This window comes from Peromyscus maniculatus, chromosome X, assembly GCF_049852395.1.
Source record: "Peromyscus maniculatus bairdii isolate BWxNUB_F1_BW_parent chromosome X, HU_Pman_BW_mat_3.1, whole genome shotgun sequence".
NCBI classification, from domain to species: Eukaryota; Metazoa; Chordata; class Mammalia; order Rodentia; family Cricetidae; genus Peromyscus; species Peromyscus maniculatus.
Genome location: NC_134875.1, coordinates 89934566 through 89953979, shown reverse-complemented (window position 1 = coordinate 89953979; position 19414 = coordinate 89934566). Strand labels below are relative to the sequence as shown.

General features: G+C 41.3%; 1 protein-coding gene across 1 annotated transcript; it reads right to left on the bottom strand.

The window, feature by feature from the left end:
* Window positions 1-1034: 1034 nt before the first annotated feature.
* Window positions 1035-17932, bottom strand: Zc4h2 (zinc finger C4H2-type containing). Its single transcript, XM_006981187.2, has 5 exons — window positions 17723-17932; window positions 6531-6702; window positions 4788-4960; window positions 3584-3746; window positions 1035-2488 (listed from the first exon to the last, which is right to left on the bottom strand). The coding sequence occupies exons 1-5, from the start codon at window positions 17773-17775 to the stop codon at window positions 2375-2377; spliced, it is 675 nt and encodes a 224-aa protein (XP_006981249.1). The 5' UTR covers window positions 17776-17932; the 3' UTR covers window positions 1035-2374.
* Window positions 17933-19414: the final 1482 nt, after the last annotated feature.

Genomic DNA, 19414 nt, shown 5'->3' with positions numbered 1-19414 from the left:
AGATTATCGATGTAGTTCTTTTTTGCCTCTCAGGAGTTTAGGGTGAGCCCCTGTTACTGAAGACACCAAACACATAGGACACAGGACTCAGATCTGACCTGAAAGCCTCTTCCCTGCTGCCTAGCTTCAGTGGTTCCAGAAAATACTCTGCAAGCTGCCAAGAGGTAGCAATTAGAAAGTCCTACCCAGCTGCAACACCTATGAACCGTGACAATCACCAGCATGTTGTGGGATAACGGTGTTGATATTTGGGGGCTGGTGATCCAAAGATAGCCCAACAAGGAAGCATTGCTACATGACAAGATATGCATAAAGGTGTAAGAAGAGGCACGCACATGCCGGTGGCAACTGACAGCTGTCTAACTGGATGGACTTAAGGTCCACTCAACAGGAGGAAAATCATGCCTGACACTAGAAACCTAGCCAGCTTCCTGGGGCTAATGAGGTCACAGACTTGAGAAAAGAATCTATTACTACCACTACTTTAGGAGACTAGCTTAATTCCTTACTACATTCTAATCCTTATACCCAAAGGATCAGTGTAGCTACCACTCCTCATCAATAAAGCCTCTCTACAGCAAACGGAGACATCACAGAAAACAACTGAACACAATGCACTAATCAGGGGATTAGTAGGGAACCCAGCCCCAACAGAAACTCCTACATGACAGCTCGTGCATCTATGGCTCAGGGAATCTTGAGGAAGAGGCAGTGGAAAGACTATAAGAGCCATAGTTCCTGCCTTACTATAATTGCTTTGGTCTGCTTTCACCATGCTCCTATGTTTTCATTCACTCAGGTAGTGGCATGGATACAATCCTCCCCATATTCTTAACTAGTCACTCTAAGAAAATAGTAGTGAGTCTCAGCGCTGGGGTCCTGCACTTCCACTCTAGCCACGGCAGGTAGCACTGCTCCAGCCATCTATCTGTCTTCAACCGCAGTGCTCCCAGCTCCTGGTCTTTTTCATTTTCCCCTCTCTATTGTTATTGTTGTTGTTGTCCAGTACACAGAATGCACCCCGTTTGCATGTATTCCAACAAATGAGCATTTATTTAAAAGGATTTATCAAATCATATCATAACACTTTTACTTTCAAAAGGCAGAGGAATGGTTTATGTTTGGAACACATATTATCATGACTCAAAGCCAAAAGTTAAAGAAAAACAGGATAAATATGTCCCTCTTCTCCCCAGCCAGGGGTAGAAACCTGCACCTAAATCTTTTTCACTGGTCAGCCCTGATTTCATCCCATAGGTCTTAGAGTAGCATGACGAGGAAGCTTAGCTTTGATAAAGAAGTGAGCTGCGGGGCTTGAAGAGCTTCGCGCCTTTTGTGGGGAAGAAAGGTCACCTACACAACCCACAGAAAAAGAGTGACCAATAACTTCCTTAACTGAGGCTATCTTAGGGAAGACAGACCCAAAGGGAGGGAAGAATGGAAAACCGAAGGCATACCCACTTAGATGTATGAAATGATTGGCACTTCTCTCCTCCCAATGCTACACAATCGAGCAGATATTAGAGTGGTGGTTTTTAAACAAAATTCAAAGCTAAAGTCAGCTCAGGGTTTCTCAGCCCAAGGCAGTTCCTATACCATAGCCATCAGACCTCATATTTTAGGCAGTGAACTAGGTGAGATTGTAGCATGGGTCTGACTCCCTAATTTCATTGTGGGGAATGTCTACTGATTTGCAAAGAACAAAAAAAAGGTATAGGGAAAGATCCCCAGATCTTGGGATCTCAAGATGCCCAGCCTGGTATGTAAGAACATGAAGATAACTGGAAGACCTGGATGGAACTATAGAATAGCGCCAGAGCCTCACAAATTACTATAAGAAAGAACACTTGTCTAAATTACTCCTGGGCTTTAGTGATGAGCTGGATATTGGGGAGATATATGCATTCAGCCCATTGAGAAGTCCAGCAAAAATAAAGTTGTTGTCCCTTCAGAACCTACGGCAAAAATACAGGGAAGGAAATCATAGAGGCCTTTTCTTAAAGCAGGAAATGGACCTCCTCCAGTCCTTACACCCTGCAGCTCATTAGGTTCCAGTCCTCGGGAACAAAAGAAAAGGTTAATCAGGGCCTTTTATCCCACAGTCAGCTCCAAACAAGGACTGTAGTTGAGAGGTGAGCTGGAGAGAAGGAGTCATGAGATCCAGCCATTAGCACCCAAACCACAGCTGTTCTTGAAACTGATAGCCCAAGAGCAGAAAGAAAGAAGAGCAAAGAGAGGGGGTTATTCTCCCAACAAATTAAATAGAAGACTCGGGAGGGGAAGGAAGGGGTAATTTTTAGAAAATCAGGACATCTATCACTCTGGCCAAAGGGAGGGTTTACGATCAACAGAGGTCTAGCCTTTCACCTTCTCTTCATTCATCTTGCTTCCGTTTTGGCTTTTTGGGGTTCCGTGACCGACTCTTGGCTTTGCAAAGAGGGCATATAGGTGCATTTCGATGAATCTGTTGGTGACATGACAAGCAGGCCTGATGGGGTAGACAGGATAAATAAAGTTAGGGCAGTCAGACTCTTCTAAGCAATGCTTCAGACTGCAGAGACTCAAGGGCCCAGGAAACAATCGTAACAGCTTTTGGGAGTTGGTTTTTTACTTCCACCATGGGATTCAGGGATCAAACTCAGATCATCACATTTACATGGTAAGTGCTTTTACATCCTGAGCCATGTGGTGGCTCGTAAATATATTAGACTTTCCACATTAAGTGGTCTGTTACAATCATTCAACTCTTTTATGTTAAGATACAAGACACTAGCTGGATTTGGTGGCACATGCCTTTGATCCCAGCACTTGAGAGGCAGAGGGAGGGGAATCTCTGAGTTCAAGGCCAAGCTGGTCTACAAAGTGAGTTCCAGGACAGCCAGAGCTACACAGAGAAACCTTGTCTCAAACCAAACCAAAAAAAGATACAATATACAAATCACTTGGCATGTGTGTGTCAGAATACCGTCAATGAAAGCATATAATAAGTCAGACTATACCTGTAGGTTATCGTCTACTGGGCAACTACTCCAGTAAAATGTCTGTTTTGACTATTTACTATTGACCTGATTCTGTGATGCTTCACTGATAACCCACGAACAGTTTTTGCCTAGTAGAAATGCAAATTAATTCTACTTCGAAGAAAAGGTAATCACAAAGGTAGTACATTTATGTCTCTAGAAGACATAAATAATTTCTGTATAAAAATTTCCAAATTTATTTCAGCATCTGTTTCCAACCATGTCAACATCTGTTCATCCAAAGTACTTAGAAGCTGCCTTGGGATTCTGTCGAATCCCTCACTAATGAAATATGTTCACAATATATTTGTATAAAGATCATCTTTCTAACCTTTAGAAAATTATATTTTAGCAGGGCCTGCCAAGTTTCTTGTATTCTAATCTCCCTGGGAATGTGAAGCAACAAAAGCAACATGGATTCAACATAGCATCCGATCCTCTGTATCCCAATCAAACATTGTTTAAGATCTAAAGTAAGTAAGGCCACAACCTCAAACACAGTATCATCAGCTTCCTATTGCAGGATGCTTTGCTTCCTCCATGGTCCAATCTAGCTTACTCACCTTCATAGGTGGAGGCTGCTGTCTGAAGGTGGCTGTCTGCCGTGTGTCCTGCTTCCTGGCCACTTGGAGTTGTTGGGCAGCAGCAGCCGCAGCAGCAAGGGATTCAGGTATAGGGGGTTCTTGAGGTTCTGTCTGCCATTCTGCTTTCTGCTTCTCAAAGTAACTTTGGGGGTGAAAGACATTGGCTAGATCATTCTGAATGCAAGAAGGACCTTGCCCCTGTTAAAGTCTCCATGCTAAGGAATGAAAAATTGTACTAGGACCTTCTCTAGAACAATACTACTCTCCCTATAGCACATGGCTCTTTCCACTTAATACTAGGTACATTATCAGTAGCAATGGTAGACACTTTTCTTGTTAACTCTGATAGATGCAGATGATCAAAAAATCTTAGGGCTAGCAAGATCTTTAGACCTAGTCTCTATTTGATGGTCACTTGCAATGTTCTTATTAAGCATTCTCAGGCCTATTACTTATATCCTCCTAGGAACAAGAAGCTCACTACTTCTACAGGCAACCAGCTTTAGGATATACTTCCTCCTGTTGGGCTGAGCTCTCTCTTTAAAATGAGCCTAGTTTTTAACTCTGGGTCTTGAGATTAAAAGACAGGCTAGATTCTGGAGAAAATGGAAGTATATCCTTTTATGTTCTCAAAGGTTTCTGTATACGCTTCTAGACCTTAACTTGGAAAGTGACCTTTTAAAATTCATGGCTAAGCTATTTTTGAATGTTACATTAAATTTATTTATTTGTGCATGTGTATGTGTAGGCAGGCACATGATGCTGCCGTGTCACAAGGACAGAAGTCACAGGACAGTCTGCAGGGGTTCATTCTTTCCTTCTACCACATGGGTGCCAGGAATGGAACTCAGGTCCCCAGGCTTGGTGGAAAGCCATTTTACCCCCTGAGCCATCATGCCAGTACATAGGTAAAATTCTTACACTGTCAAAAGTTGCACAAACTATTTTAAAAAGTCACCTATTAAAAGTTATCTCATCATTGTTTTTGGTAATAGGTTAGCATAGAGACTTGAAGAAGGTCATGCAAGGAATTAGCCACTAATAGGCCTAAGAATAGGACCATGTACTCGGAATATATATATATATATATATCCATGTCCATCTGTGTCACCGGTCCCCACCCCCCACCCCTCTCCCTTCTGCTACATCGTGATATTTTGGGGTCAGAGGGCAGGCAGCTTACTCCAAGGAGAGCTTCTCTTCCTCTTCACACAAGTCAGGAAGCCTTTGCAATCCCAATGTCATACGCAGGGCATCCACGTGTTCTTTCAGCGGCTTATACTCATCATGAAGCCTCCGGGTGGACTCCAGCAACTTGTTTAAGTCATTTTCTGACTGTTTAATGGTGTTTTCCATCTGGAAAATAGAGCAGGGGAGAAACAGAAAAGATCCCGAAGTTCTCCAGGAAGTTTTCTAACTGAACAGATAACAGCACCGACTCCAGAGGGAGACCAATCTATGTTCAAGTTCTCTACATCTTCTACATTTCTGATCAAGCCTCAGTTTCTTCATTACTATGATATTGAAAGTTTAACAGTGCATACCCCATGCAGTCTTAATAAAGATTCAATGATCAAATTCATGTGAAGCACTTAATATAGGAATTAACAGAGTAAAAGCTCATAAAAAATGGTGGTTAAATTATTCAAATTAACAACACATCATAGCTAGAATTGCCTTTAGAGATCATCTAGCTCACCTCATCTAGGTCATCATCTCCACTTTTAGAGGTTAGGGAGCTGAAGTTCAGAGAAGAAAGGGTTTATTCTTATACTTCTTACGGACAAAACCTACACAAACAATTGAAGACTTGTGTCTTCCAGGCCAGTTACATTTTCCCTAGGTCGATCGTTTTCAAGCTGTGGTTGCCACACTTCCACCCTACCACCCTTATTGCCATCCCCCACCAGCCCCTGCAGCAGCATTTAGGAACAAAGAATTTTAAATTCTCAAGCCCTTACCTAACAGATATAACTAGGAACTCTGGAGAAAAGTTCAACAATCTGTGTTCTAGTGGGCTCTCCAGTTGACTCTCAAACTCTAGTCTGAGGGCTACTGGCCTGGATTCTCAACTAGTCTATGAAGAACACATGATTCATTCCATTGATTCTATATCGTCAGTCAGCTTGCAGCAAAGTCTACAGTTCCCTCCAGGAGACCTACAGTCTTGTGCTCTCTAACACACAAAACCCCAGGGGTCTATTATGCAAGCCTCAGTTTTATATTTTTTTAAGGATTCTAGGCCTGACAATATTCTGGCAATGAATAATCCCACAGAAATGAGTTTGCCAAGAAGAGAAATTTAGCTCCATGAAAAAAAAAAGAATTAAAAAAAATACTGTCATAGGCTCTAAGGATTAGAAAGAACTTCATAGGTAAACCCTTCCCACTTCCTGATAAAGGAATAGCAAGTAGAGATGCCTAGACTATTCACGAATAACTCCATTCAAGGGAAGTTTGTCAATGCAGCAATTTATTCCCAATATTCCAAGAGTTTCCAAATGGCAGCCTAAACAAGAGAGTCCCACTTTCATAAGCAGACCGAGAGGATTTGTTTGGTCTTGTTGGAAGCTTTTGAGTACTTTAAGCTATCCTCAAGAGGCAGACATCTACTCCACTTTTCCTTAGTTACTTCTTAAGCTGCAGACTTCCAGAATGTGAACATGTCAGAATTGAATGAAGCCTTGAAGGTCAGTTAGCCTCTTTCATAATACTGGGAGAAAATATGATGCTCAGAAATAAAGGACTTGTCCATTGCTGTTGGTCAGTGACGGGAACCAGAGCTAGCCTCAAAACTAGAATTTTCTACTCCACAGCCTTCTCATCTGAGCTGGCCACAGCCACATCTAAATGAAAGGTAACACCATTTTCTATTACCTCATCCTTAACAGGCCCAGAGACAGGCTCCAGGCAACAAGTCACATACCACATTGATGTCAGCATGGATCAGCCGGAGTTCCTCCACATGGGCCATCTTCTCCTGTAGCAGGAGATCCATCTCCTGTTTGTATTCTTTCAGGTGCCTCTCTTCTGACTCCAGTGCCTCAAACTCGGCCTTCAAACGGGCCTTGATTTTTTCCATCTGCAGAGTCTTGTTCCTGAAATTTCTCAAGAGCAGGAAACAGGCCAGCAGAAGGATGGAGGAAATTTAAATATTGAGGAAGTGGCGTTATCCGATTACCTTACTTCTCTTCACTTTGACTTACTCAGTACTAATGTGGAAATAACACCACCTACCTCACATGTCATGTGGTAGGGATTAAATGAGTTAACACATGTAAAGTTCCCAAGCATGTGGCACATGATGAGCAGTCAACAAATGATAGTGTACTCCCCCACTCTGCCCAGTAGTTCAGCCATGATTATCTCCTTCACCACAGTGGTCCAGGCATTGTTACAAAGAACTAAACAAGTACTATAGGTGTGCTATAAGGCATAATACTGGTTACTAAGATTAGAATGGCTTCATTATCATATGCCATCTTATAATATGAATACTGGCCTATTAAGAGGCCAAGAAAAGCCTTCCTAGTCTATAATCAATTAAATAAAGATAGTAACAAGACCTTCTCCAGATCTTCTTTTTCCCTTACTTCCAGGGACCCATTAGCCAGCCCACTTACGGCAGAGATACAGGTTACCAACCTGTGCACCCAAGTACAGTCCTTCCCAACCCTGGTTGAATTGTGGATGCTTTTCTGGGATCATGACATTCTCTTGACCTTTCTTTCTCCCTTGGACCCATAAAATACTGAAACCCTCACTCCAAGGAACTCTCTATCCAGCCCATATAGAGGGAAAACACATGTAACTTAATCTTTATTCCCTGACAACTCTTATCTTTATATCCTCCCAACTCAGGTAAACCTGCAGCTGCTTGCCAAGGATCATGACTTTTTCCTGGCCCTCTTCCTTCTTTTAGAACTCACCATCCCCCAGACCATTCCCTGCAAGGGACCCTCTAGCCTGTCTGTGTGCTGTAGAAACACAGATAACATACTTAGCCTTGCAGGCACAACCTCTTCCAATTCTAGTTGCCCCTATGGATGTTTGGTCCTGATCCATACTTCACGGCCAGACAGGCCTATACATCCTGTGCTATGGCCCATCCTGGTGACTATGCCTGATCCTACCCTGCCTGAACTCATCTCAATTTCCAGACCCAATCTAGATCCCACAACCAGGGACTGGGCACAGCCTGGTGAGACCCATGTGCACCTTTTTTTTTTAACTGCCAGCTTGTACTGAGCAACAAAGGCTGTGTACCAGCCAAGCCTTCTGTGTCTACATCAAACACACCCAAAACAAGAAGTCCATGTGCCCAGGTCTCATTGCAAAATAATATAAAAGTTCAAAGGCATGTGAACTTTTCACCCCATCCCTCTTCACCCCCCCCAATCCACATGTCCTATAGAAATTCTATGTAAGAACAATTATGTAGGTTAATCCCAGGATACAGAACTTTAATAATTATATATATATATAAAATCAAAGAATTCAGAGTTTAAAGAAAACAGAAACAAATAGCTCAGTGAACTTAAATAGAATAAAGGCCTGTTACCCAAGAAAAGACAAACATAAGGCTGAATAAAATAATGCAGGATTTGAAAATGAAATTCAATAAAGAGATAGAAAGATTGAAAAGCACTCAATATAAAATGAAGATGGAATTTAAAAATGGAACAGCACAACTAGGAAACCTAAGGGAAAGCTTTACAAACAGAGTGGTAGCCAAAACAATCATGAGCAATGCAGGAGGTGTTACCATTCCAGATCTCAATATATCAGTATCCGAGGCAAAATAATAAAAACAACATGCTAGTGTCACAAAACAGATATGTATACCATTGGGGGGGGGAAATGAAGATCTGAATATAAGTACACATAACTACAGCCATTTAATATTCAACAAAGATGCCAAAAAATACACAGTCTCTGTAAGTTCATATATGCATCCATCCTGTCGTGTTTAGAAGGTCTTATTTCATAGTGGCCTCCATCCCCTCTGGAATTTACACTCTTTCTGGCTCCTGTTCCACAGGGTTCCAGGAGCTCTAAGGGGAGGGATTTGATGGAGACCTCCCATTTAGGGCTGAGTGTTCCAAGGGCTCTCACTCTTCGCATAATGTCTGTCTGTGGGTCCCATTATTTGTTCCCATCCACTGCAGGAGGAAATTTCCCTGATGGTGGCTGAGCAAAGCACTGATGTATGAGTATAGCAGGATGCCATTAGGAATTATTTTATTGTTACATTCCCTTAGTAGGACAGTAGTATTTGGTTTTAGTGTAGATCTCTGGGCTATTTAATCTTTGGTTCTTGGCCATCCAAGCACCAATGAGTATGGGTTTGAGCTCATGGAGCAAGCCTGAAGACACATAAGATATTGGTTACTAACTCCCACAAGCTTTGTGCCACCGTTGCACAAGAATATCCTGCAGGCAGAACATCATTGTAGATTGATAGTTTTGTAGCTGGGCTGGTGTTTACGTTTCTCCTTTAATAGCATGTGGAGTACCTTCCTGTACCAAGAACATTAGCCCATAAGTGTGAAGGCTCTATGTAGGAACTAGCTCAACTTCTCCATGTTCAATGAGTTGTGAAAGGGTTGTCTTCGGCAATAGGGCTTTGCTATTAGTTTGTGGATATCATTCTATATAGCCTTGGCAACAGCCTGGGTTTTGGAGGAGTTCCCATTGGGCCTTCTTTGGCCAACAACTCAATTAGATGTAACTGATTCCTGGTACTGGAAGCTTCACTTGGGGCTCTGTCTCCCCTGTTAATTGGCAATTTCATTTAGACTGACCAAGACAAATTTTATAAATGAATGCATTTAATTGGAAGCTTGCTTATAGCTTCAGAGGGTTAGACCTTTATTATCATGGCAAGAAGAAGACAAGCATGACACTGGAGCAGTAGCTGAACCTTTACATCCCTATCCACAGGCAGAGAAAGAGAGAGGGAGGGAACGAGAGGGGCTGGGCCTGGTGTGAGCTTTTGAAATCTCAAAGCCCACCCCCAGTGACACACCTCCTCCAAAAAGGATTCACCTTCTATTCCTTCACTAAACTGTCCACCAACTAGGGACTAGACATTCAAATATAAGATCCTATGGGGGCCACTCTCATTCAAACCACCACATCAGGAAAGTAGAAAGGAAATACTGTGTGTGTGTGGGGGGGGTGTCAGTACAGAGTATAAAAGCAGGGTACAAGTGATCTAAAGGGGAAATCAGAAAAATAGCCAGGGAGCTTTAATTAGGGAGGGAGGAAAAAAGGAGAGTAAACAACATTAAAGATATCTGAAAATAGTCATAAAAATCATATTACTATCTACATAAATAGCTATAATACAGGATAAATCTGTATAAGCATATACATATATATTTTAAATGAAAATTTCCCATCTGGGCTGACAAAACCATAGGCTAACAAAAACCCAACACCAAGAATGAGAAACCGGTCAAGGTTTTCCAAGAGACTTCCAAAACATGATAGGCTATTTCTGTTGTCCTTGGTTGCCCCCTAGAGGTGGAAGGTAGGTCCCTATTGCTAAATAAAGACACTGCACACTGGGCACAGGACCCAGCAGATCCAAGCTATTGCATATGAGCTGAAAGCCTTCTCCCTGAAGACCACTTTCATGGTACCAGAAGGTGCCATGCAAGGTTCCAAAAGAGGGAACAATCAACAGTCCTACCCAGCTACGAAGTCTATGAACCACAGCAATAATAAGCATGACACAAGAACCCTAAAGTTACAATGGTGGCTTGTATAACTTTGTGGTAACCAACAGTTCTGTAACTGGATTAAGACCCACTCAACAAGAGAGAAACCATGCCTCTGGTTTCCCATGGTACTGGAAATCTAGCTAACTACTCCATGCTAGTTAAGCCATGGTTATTGGAGGAGAATCTACAACCACTAATTTAGACCAGCATAATGCCTAACTGCACTCTAAATATTTATCCTTATATACACAGATAAGTATAGTTCTCACCACTCATGGAAGTTTCTCTTTGCAACGGACAAAGACCATTTACAGAAAACTACAGCTGATCAAAATTCAAGATATGGAGCCTCGTCCTATCTACAACACAACTCCTGCACTTAAGGCTCATGGATCATTGCAGATGATTGAGGGAGTGGGGGTTAGTAAGAGCCAAAGGAACAGGAAGCTTGCTATCAAATTGTGTCTCCTAGAAACGTCAGAGGAGCTACAACCATGAAGTCTCACAAACAGGGCCACTGAAACATGACCACTGAAACATGAAGGATGACACCAATAGACATGGCCACATGGATGGGGGAAAGCTCACAAGGCCCCCCCACCCTACACAAAGAATTATAGGCAGAAAAGGAGGGAGGAATAGTCCTCCCCAGGGAAGAGCTCCCCAATAGGCTATCCAACACCAAAAGAGCAGCCCTGAAAACATACACAAACAAGTAAATTATACATACTGAGAAAGTTGTATTTATATGTTTAGAAATATATAAATATTAAAATAATAAATATATAATTAAAATAAATATATATAATAAATAATAAATATATAAATATATAATTAAAATAATAAATATATAAATGTATTTATACACACACACACACATATATATATATATAAAGCAGGCACATATACATGATATATATGCATTGGCAACAAGAGCATGTTACAGATATATTGGTATATATATACGTGAGGTAGTGAAAGGCTCTCATTCATGTTATGGCTACAACATTCCCTTTCTCTGTTTCATTAAAGCTCACCTCCTCTTTCCTATTTTCTATTACATTTGTTTTTGTTCCATTCTTTTTCTCCTTGACCATTACTTATAAGACCAGGAAATCCACACAGCAAATAGACCAATGTGATTAGAAAGCTGAAATATAGCATTGAAATGCAGTAGAGTTTCTGCTGGACATACGATCATGAAATACACTGTGATGAGAGAATCCATTCCTAACACCTTTCCCCATTGCAAATTATGCCTTTGGTGTGTGCAATAATCAATATAAATATGCATGCTTCTAGTCCTCTGTCCATGTGTATATTAGTTTGGCTTCATTGGGTGAAAATACCATCATCGTTGCTACTACAGTCCAAGAACATTAAAGTTTTAACAAAACTGATTGTTCTTTTAATAAGAGTATTAAAATAATGGTAATCATAATTTAAAACAGTTGAAGAACTGCAAATAGTGGAACATTAATTGGAGTATCAACATTTATAAGGACACTTGATAATAACACCAAATGCATGTATGTATCATGTGAATAGAGGATACACTTCATGTGGGCTTCGGGATTGATTAAACTTAGGTTGCCAGGCTTGCATGGTAAGTGCCTTATCCCACTGAGACAGCCCTCTTTTTATTGTTTGCAGGTTATCTTTTTTTTTTTTTACCCACAATCTACCTGTATCATTATTTTTAAGTAACTTTGTTGTAGATGGTATATAACTGAACTGCTTTTTAGAAATTCATTATACAAATCTCTCTTTAGTTGTCTTTGAGTTATTTATCTTTTTAAATGTGAGAGCTGAAACAATGGTTCAACAGTTAAGAGCACTGGATGCTCTTCTAGAGGACCAGGGTTCCATCCTCAGCACCCACACTGCAGCTAATAATCATCTTTAGTCCCAGATGGGGCTAAAGATCTATAAATAAATATATAAATAATAGACTCTAATCCCAGGGGATCTGATGCCCTCTTCTGTCCTCCAGGGACATTGCATGCATGTGGTACACACAGACAGATGCTGGCAAAACATCCATATACACAAAATAATAACATAAAATATTTTTAATTATGTATATATGTGTATTGTGTGAGTTTAGTGTGCTGCATGCATGCATATGCCCATGGAGGCCAGAAGAGAACAGTGGAACTGGAGATATAGGCGATTGTGAGCCACAAATGAACCCAGATCCTCTACAAGAGTGCCCAGCACTCTTAACCACTAAGACATCTCTCCAGCCACACATTATCTACAGTAGAATTATTTATATGTAAAAACTGCATCAGCCTTTGCAACTTTGTATATCTTGTTTATTTTCTGTGGGGAGTTTGTTTGCTTGATTCCTTTTTTCTTTTTTAACCAGCCTTTCTTGGATGAACTAAATATGTTTTAGAATTCCATTTTTGTGTACTTTTAATATTTTTGAGCCATCTCTTTGCATAATATTTTTAGTGTTTGCTTTAAGAAATACATTATAATATACAGAATTTATCAGTATCTTCTAACATCACACTACCAGCTTTAGAAAAATATATTATCTATTTTACTTCTCTTTAAATTCACCTATTCATAAAATATTATAAATATTCATGTACATACACTGAGTTTATGTTATAATTATGTTAGAAAATTTCCTCCAAGAAGTCTGATAGGGAAGAGGACCAGGGGGTAGGGGACAAGAGGGGGTAATAAGGGTCAATATGATCAAAGTACATTATATACATATGTGAAATGTCACTGTAAATTTTTATACATTAATATATGATAATAAAAATAAAATAAAATAATTTTCCTTCAATCACCCAACATAATTAAGAAAACTCAAAATAAAAAGTAAAGTCAACTCTATCATGTTTTTGCTAAGTTTATGCTTCCCGGTGTAACAAAGTTTTTTTTCTCTATTTTAAATATTTTTATCATTCTTTCACAGTACATCTGCTGATAGTTCCAGCATTTGAGAGTGTCTTTGATTATGAAGTATAGCATTATCCCTGCACATAGCATCCTATACTGGCAGTTTTTTTCATTCAGCACTTGAAAATTTTGTAACTCAACCTGCAAGCTTGTACAGCCACTTTGGAAATCAGTATGGCGACTTCTCAGAAAATAAAGAAAAAGTGGTACATATATACAACAGAGTATTACTGTAAAAAACAATGACATCATGAAATTGGCAGGCAAATGGATGGAATTAGAAAATATCCTGAATGAGGTGACCCAGACTCAAAACAACAAACATGGTATGTACTCACTCATAAGTGGATATTAGCTGTAAAGGATAATCAGACTACAACCCACAACTCCAGAGAAGCTAGGAAACAAGGAGGACTCTGAGAGGGATGCATAGATCACCTTGGGAAGGAGAAACAGAGGAGATCTCCAGGAGTAAACTGGGGATGGGGGTACAATATAGGGTGAGGGATGGGGGATGAGAACATGAGGGAATGGGATGGTCGAGCTGGGGGAGGGATGGAGTAGGAGAGCAATGAAAGAGATATCTTGCTGGAGGAAGACATTATGGGGTAAAGGAGAAACCTGGTGTTAGGGAAATTCCCAGGATTCCACAAGGATGACCCCAGCTTAGACGACTAGCAACAGTGGAGAGGGTGCCTGAACTGGCCTACCCTGGCAATCAGATTGGTGAATTCCCTGTCATCATAGAGCCTTCATCCAGTAAGTGATGGAAGCAGGTGCAGAAATCCACAGCCAAGCACCAGGCTGAGCTCCAGGAGTCCAGTCAAAGAGAGGTAAGAGGGATTATATGAGCAAGGGGGGTCAAGATCATGATGGGGAATCTACAGAGACAAGCTCACAGGAACTCATAGACTTTAGACAGACAGCTACAGAACTGGCATGGGACCGGAGTAGACCCTCTGCATACAGGGATAGTTGTGTAGCTGGTTCTGTTTGAGGGGCCCCTGGCAGTCCAATAAAAGAGAGAGAAGCAGGATTATATGAACAATGGGGGTCAAGACCATGGTGGGGAAATCTATAGAGACAACTGAACCAAGCTCATAGGAACTCACAAACTTTAGAACAATAGCTGTAGAACTTTCATGGGACTGCACTAGACCGTCTACATTTGGGAGACAGTTGTGTAGCTTGGTCTGTTTGAGGGGTCCCTGGTAGTGTGATCAGGATCTATCTCTGGTACATGACTTTCTGGATCCTATTACCTATGGTGGGACACATTACTCACCCTTGATGCAGGAGGGGAGGGGCTTGGTCCTGACTCAAATAAATATACCAGGCTTTGCTGTCCCCCCCCATGGGAGAACTTACCCTTTTGGAGCGGGGGTGGGGGGGTGGGGGGGAGTAGGACAGGGGAGGACAGGGGAGGGGAGTGGGAGGAGAGATGAGAGGGGGTCTGTGGTTGGTATGTAAAATGTTTTTTAATAATAAGAAAATGTTGTACCTCTTTCCACTAGGACCTTGATATTTTTCTGTTGAAGAATTTGCCATTCTAATTTTCCCCCTCACAGATATAATTAGGGGATTAGTTCTTGTCACCTGTCTTCCTTTCAAGATGTGTCTTTTTTTCTTTTTCTGAAGACTAATTATACTATACCTTGGAGTAGATTTCTTTTTGTTAAATCTATTAGTATTTGATTAGCTTTTTGAACCTGGAGGTGGTTCTTCCTCTGTGTGGGACAATATCAGCCCTTATTTCTCCAAACATTTCTTCATTCTGTCCTATGTCGCTCCTGTGTTAAAGGTTAGTAATAATCTCACAGTGATTTCTCTTGCTTTGGGTTTAAGCTGACTCATTTTTTTTTCTGTCTGCTCCATCTTATTGATGAACCTATCTGTTGAATTTTTAGGTTGTTCTAAAGATCCCCTGAGCATCTTCTTCATGGTTTGTATTGTTCTTGCAGTCAGTCCTTGTGTATTTGCTTTGATTTTGTAATTTTTTTAACTTAAGGCAGAGTTTATTTGGGCTTATGGTTCCAGAAAGGAAGTTCATAATGGCAGGATAGATATGGCAGCAGGTAGCAAGAGGAAGGTAAGAAGCATCTTCAACCTCAAACAGGAAGCAAAGAGAGCAAATTGGGAACGCCCACTACCTGGACCTGCTACTCCCAGCAAAACCGTTCCTCTAGCAAGACTGCATGAGCTCTCCAAACACCACCACTGACTGGGAACCAAGTGTTCAAATACCTAGGCCTACTAGGGACATTCTCATTCAAACCAACACATTGAAATTCCTGGCTCTCATAGATTCACGACAATAACATAATGCAAACTGGCATGTACTCCAACTCCAAAAGTCTCTGTAGTCTTTAACATTTTCAACACTGTTTCAAAGTCTGGAGTTTCTCTGCATTGTGATTTTTTGATGTTTATATGCTCCCAGTGTGTTGTATTGCTTACTGAAGCATTTTCATGATGTATATTTTAAAACTCTTGCTAGATGATTCTAAACCCGTGGTTTATCAATACCGGCACCTGTGCATTTTCTCATTCAAGTTGATTTATTGGTATGGTGAGAATTTTTTCAATAAAAGTTGGATATTCTGGATTTTACTTTAATCTTTTGTCTTAGTAGGCTTCCTGATACTCTCAACAGTAATCTAGGTTTACACTGGGTCTTTCTTGAAAACCAAGTGGTACGACCATGTTACTGGAGTGGAACTTCAGCCTTCTCTCTAAACCTCTTTTGTTACTATCTAACATGGTTGGGGAATAGAAGTCATGGCTCCTGACTTGATGTCCACTGAAAGGGGTCTATTTTCACCAGGGATTAATGACCTTGATCCCAAATAGTCCATTTCTGCAGATAAGATAAACACACACACACACACACACACACACACACACACACACACACACACACACACACACGCTTATTTTAGTTGAGTCAAGGTTTCTCGGTGTAGCCCTGGCTGTCCTGGAACTCACTCTGTAGACCAGGCTGGCCTCAAACTCAGAAATCCTCTTGCCTCTGCATCTCAGGTGCTGGGATTAAAGGCGTGCACCACCACGGCTGCCACTACCCAGCTATTTTGAAGTTCACAAAGAGTGTAAGACTGAAGTTAGAGGCTTCCTACTCAAAGGCCAAAGCTTTTTCATTAGCTGCACTCGTATCACTCTCCTGCACCTAGGAGTCTCATTTCCTATCTCCTGATGCTTTTGTAGAAAAAGACAGCAGCAACCCTTCAAGGGGAAACAGAAGAACAGAGCCTTTGTAGGCAGACTCCATTCCTGTCAAACTGTGGCATTGTCAAGCGCTGTGAATATGAGAACTCACTCAGATTCTCCGAGCCTCCATTTTTCCACTATGACAAAGGTCACAGGGCACTTGCAAAATGGTTGGGTCGGGGGAGAGCTGGCATACCAGGGGCTCAATAAATGACAATTGTCCTTGCTTTGCAAAAGGAAAGACACAATCCCTTCAAGAGGAAGAAGAAACCAAGATTCTTCACTACCACTACTACATGGAGATCCCACAGATTCCCCAGAGGTTAAATCTCTTGTTAAAGTTGTCAGGGTCCAATCTGATTTCTTAAAATGATATCCTCCATGTCTCTTTTTCTTTTTCCTCCATATATCTGAAAAACACTCCAGATGCAGGAGCTTAGGCAGAGGAGGGAGGCCCACATAGTCAGCCCTGTTTTCTGAGCAGGATATCAAAACGTGCTTGCAGAGCAACCTATTGGAGGCGTGACAGTTCCCAGTTTGCCAGACCTCCAGTTCTAACTCACATTCCCATAGTTTGCAACCTCCTTCCAAGCTCAGGATAGGAAAAAAGTGGTGAAGGAGTTTCAGGGAAACAAGAGCAGCCCCCTCCCGAGGTCCATCTGCATCCCCAGCCTATAGCCACAGCAAAGTTGGGAACTGAATGACCAGGCCAGCTAAACTGGGCTCTCAGAAGGCTCTAGGTCATGAAGCGGAATGGAAAATCATCAACTTTTACAAAGCAAGGAGCAAAAAGCGACTTGTACTAAACAAGTATTTTAAAAAAAATGTGTCTGTGAGTGCCAGCACTCGTCTCCATACCAAAAAGAATACAGTTGTCTGGTGACTGGCTCCTGGTGTGTCCCTCTATTCTATCTTAGCTACATCTGGAAAGGCATCGCCATCTCCCCTCCTTCCCTCCTCCTAGTACACACACACACACACACACACACACACACACACACACACACACACACACTTCCACCAACTACCTCCTCTAGACTCGATTTCAACTTACCCTTGCTCCCTCATTCTTCACCTCATTTGTAAGCCTATGATGAATGGCCCCCTTTCCCGCTCCTCTTTTGCAAGTAGCCCAACAATAGATAGTTTCCACAGAAAAACAGTTCTCTTTGCTCCCAGGGATGCCCGGAAGGGAGGGGGGATCGAGGAGGGTGGATGCTGCAATAAGCAGTGAAGGACTTACCTGATCTCTTTAATGCTTTCCAATTTGCACATGATTTCTTGTTCATCTGCCATGCTTTTCACTCTCAATTTCACGTCCAGAGAATTGTAAAAATGCACCAGCCAAGGAATACAATAGATACAATACAGCCACCTCCTACTGGTTTGTGGCTTTGAGCCTGTGTGGTAGGGACTTAGGAAGGCCTGGGAGCTGTAGTCCGCAGTTCCAGGGCCCGCTAGGCAGCCCGGGTGCCACTAGAACTACAACTCCCAGAAGGCCAAGCGAAACATTCCTGTTCCCTTTCCTGTAGCGGCACTTTAAATCAATATGTCACAGATAATTATGTCAAGATTATGAGGAGTGCAAGGGAATGAGGATGCTTGTACTACCAGTGTGCAACAAAATAGGGGAAATCTCGAAAGCAACTGGGAAGATGAGAAACATACCTTTTATCACGGGCTTCGGGCCTCGTGCCAATGCACCCCAATAGGTTAAGGAATCTTTTATTTACGGAATGCCTTGGGGGTGGAGAGAAACTGCGGGTGATTTAGCTTCCAAAATGTCAAGTGCTCTAGCAGCTTAGGGATTGACATTGAAATGTAAATAGAGTGGAGCTGAAAATACGGGGGTGGGGGAAAAAGGAGGACAAGAGAAAGGGGACTCTTCAAAACACAGGAAACTGGGCTTGTGAGGAGGACCTCATTCCTCCTGGTTCCCCATCCACTGAACTATTACTTACTCAGTTTATAGTTTACCAGTCAATGAAAGGTGTACCGAGGGAGGCACTGAAGAGTCAACGAAAATAAAAGCAAGTTCTTGCCTTTGAGAAAGAGAGACTGAAACATAATATATTATACAGTGTACAAGAGATGTCACAATACAGAGATACATAGGTGAAACATGAACACATAAGATGCCAGAGAAGAGTGAGCTTTCTAGGAAGAAATAGCCTACCTAGAAAACGAAAAAGGCAAGTGGTCCAGGGAACCTGGAGTACAGCGTTCTTGTAGTGGTTCATTAAAAAGAGAAGTGGAAGACGTGTTTAGAAAAGGTAGGTTGTAGACATATTTTTTAAAATATATTTTTTGATTTTTTTCCTTTGGCTATTTTATATGTTATACAATGTGTTTTAATCAAATACACTCCCCAGTTGCTGTCTTCCCACCCCTCGCAGAACCATCTCCCTTCTAAATTCATGTATTCTTCTTTAAACCATCAATTCGTGCTAGCATTATATGCGTGGGTGTAGAGCCATCCACTGGAGAATGGGCAACCAACCAGGGGCAGCATCTCTGAAGAAAACTGAAGCTCCTTCCCCAGCAGCTAAATTTTGAAATACCTTGGAGTGTAAGACTAGAATTTGGAATTAATCCTATAGGCACACAATTATTCAGTATGCATTTATTATGTGCTCATTGTATGCCAAACAATGTGTAATTTTAATATATATATATATATATATATATATATATTACATATATATAAATTTTTGGTGCTAGGAATTTAACCCAGGGCCTTATTCATTCTTAGTATGCAGTCCACAACAAAGCTACACCCATAACTTCTAAAATAAAATAATTTAAAAGCACTGGAGTGATAAAATTGGAGGTAACAGTAAAAGCAAAATGTAGAATTAAAGAAAATGAGAGCTAGTAAGAGGGCATTCCAAAGAAGATGGCTAGGCATGGAAAACAGGCTTCAGAAAAAAGGAGT

Excerpts from the sequence above, each read along its gene's own strand:
- Zc4h2 (XM_006981187.2), bottom strand. The coding sequence starts at position 17,775 with ATGGCAGATGAACAAGAAATCATGTGCAAATTGGAAAGCATTAAAGAG. Across the intron at positions 4,961-6,530 it reads TCCATGCTGACATCAATGTG|ATGGAAAACACCATTAAACA; the intron begins GTATGTGACTTG and ends TCTATTTTCCAG. Across the intron at positions 3,747-4,787 it reads GAAGAGAAGCTCTCCTTGGA|TTACTTTGAGAAGCAGAAAG; the intron begins GTAAGCTGCCTG and ends TCACCCCCAAAG.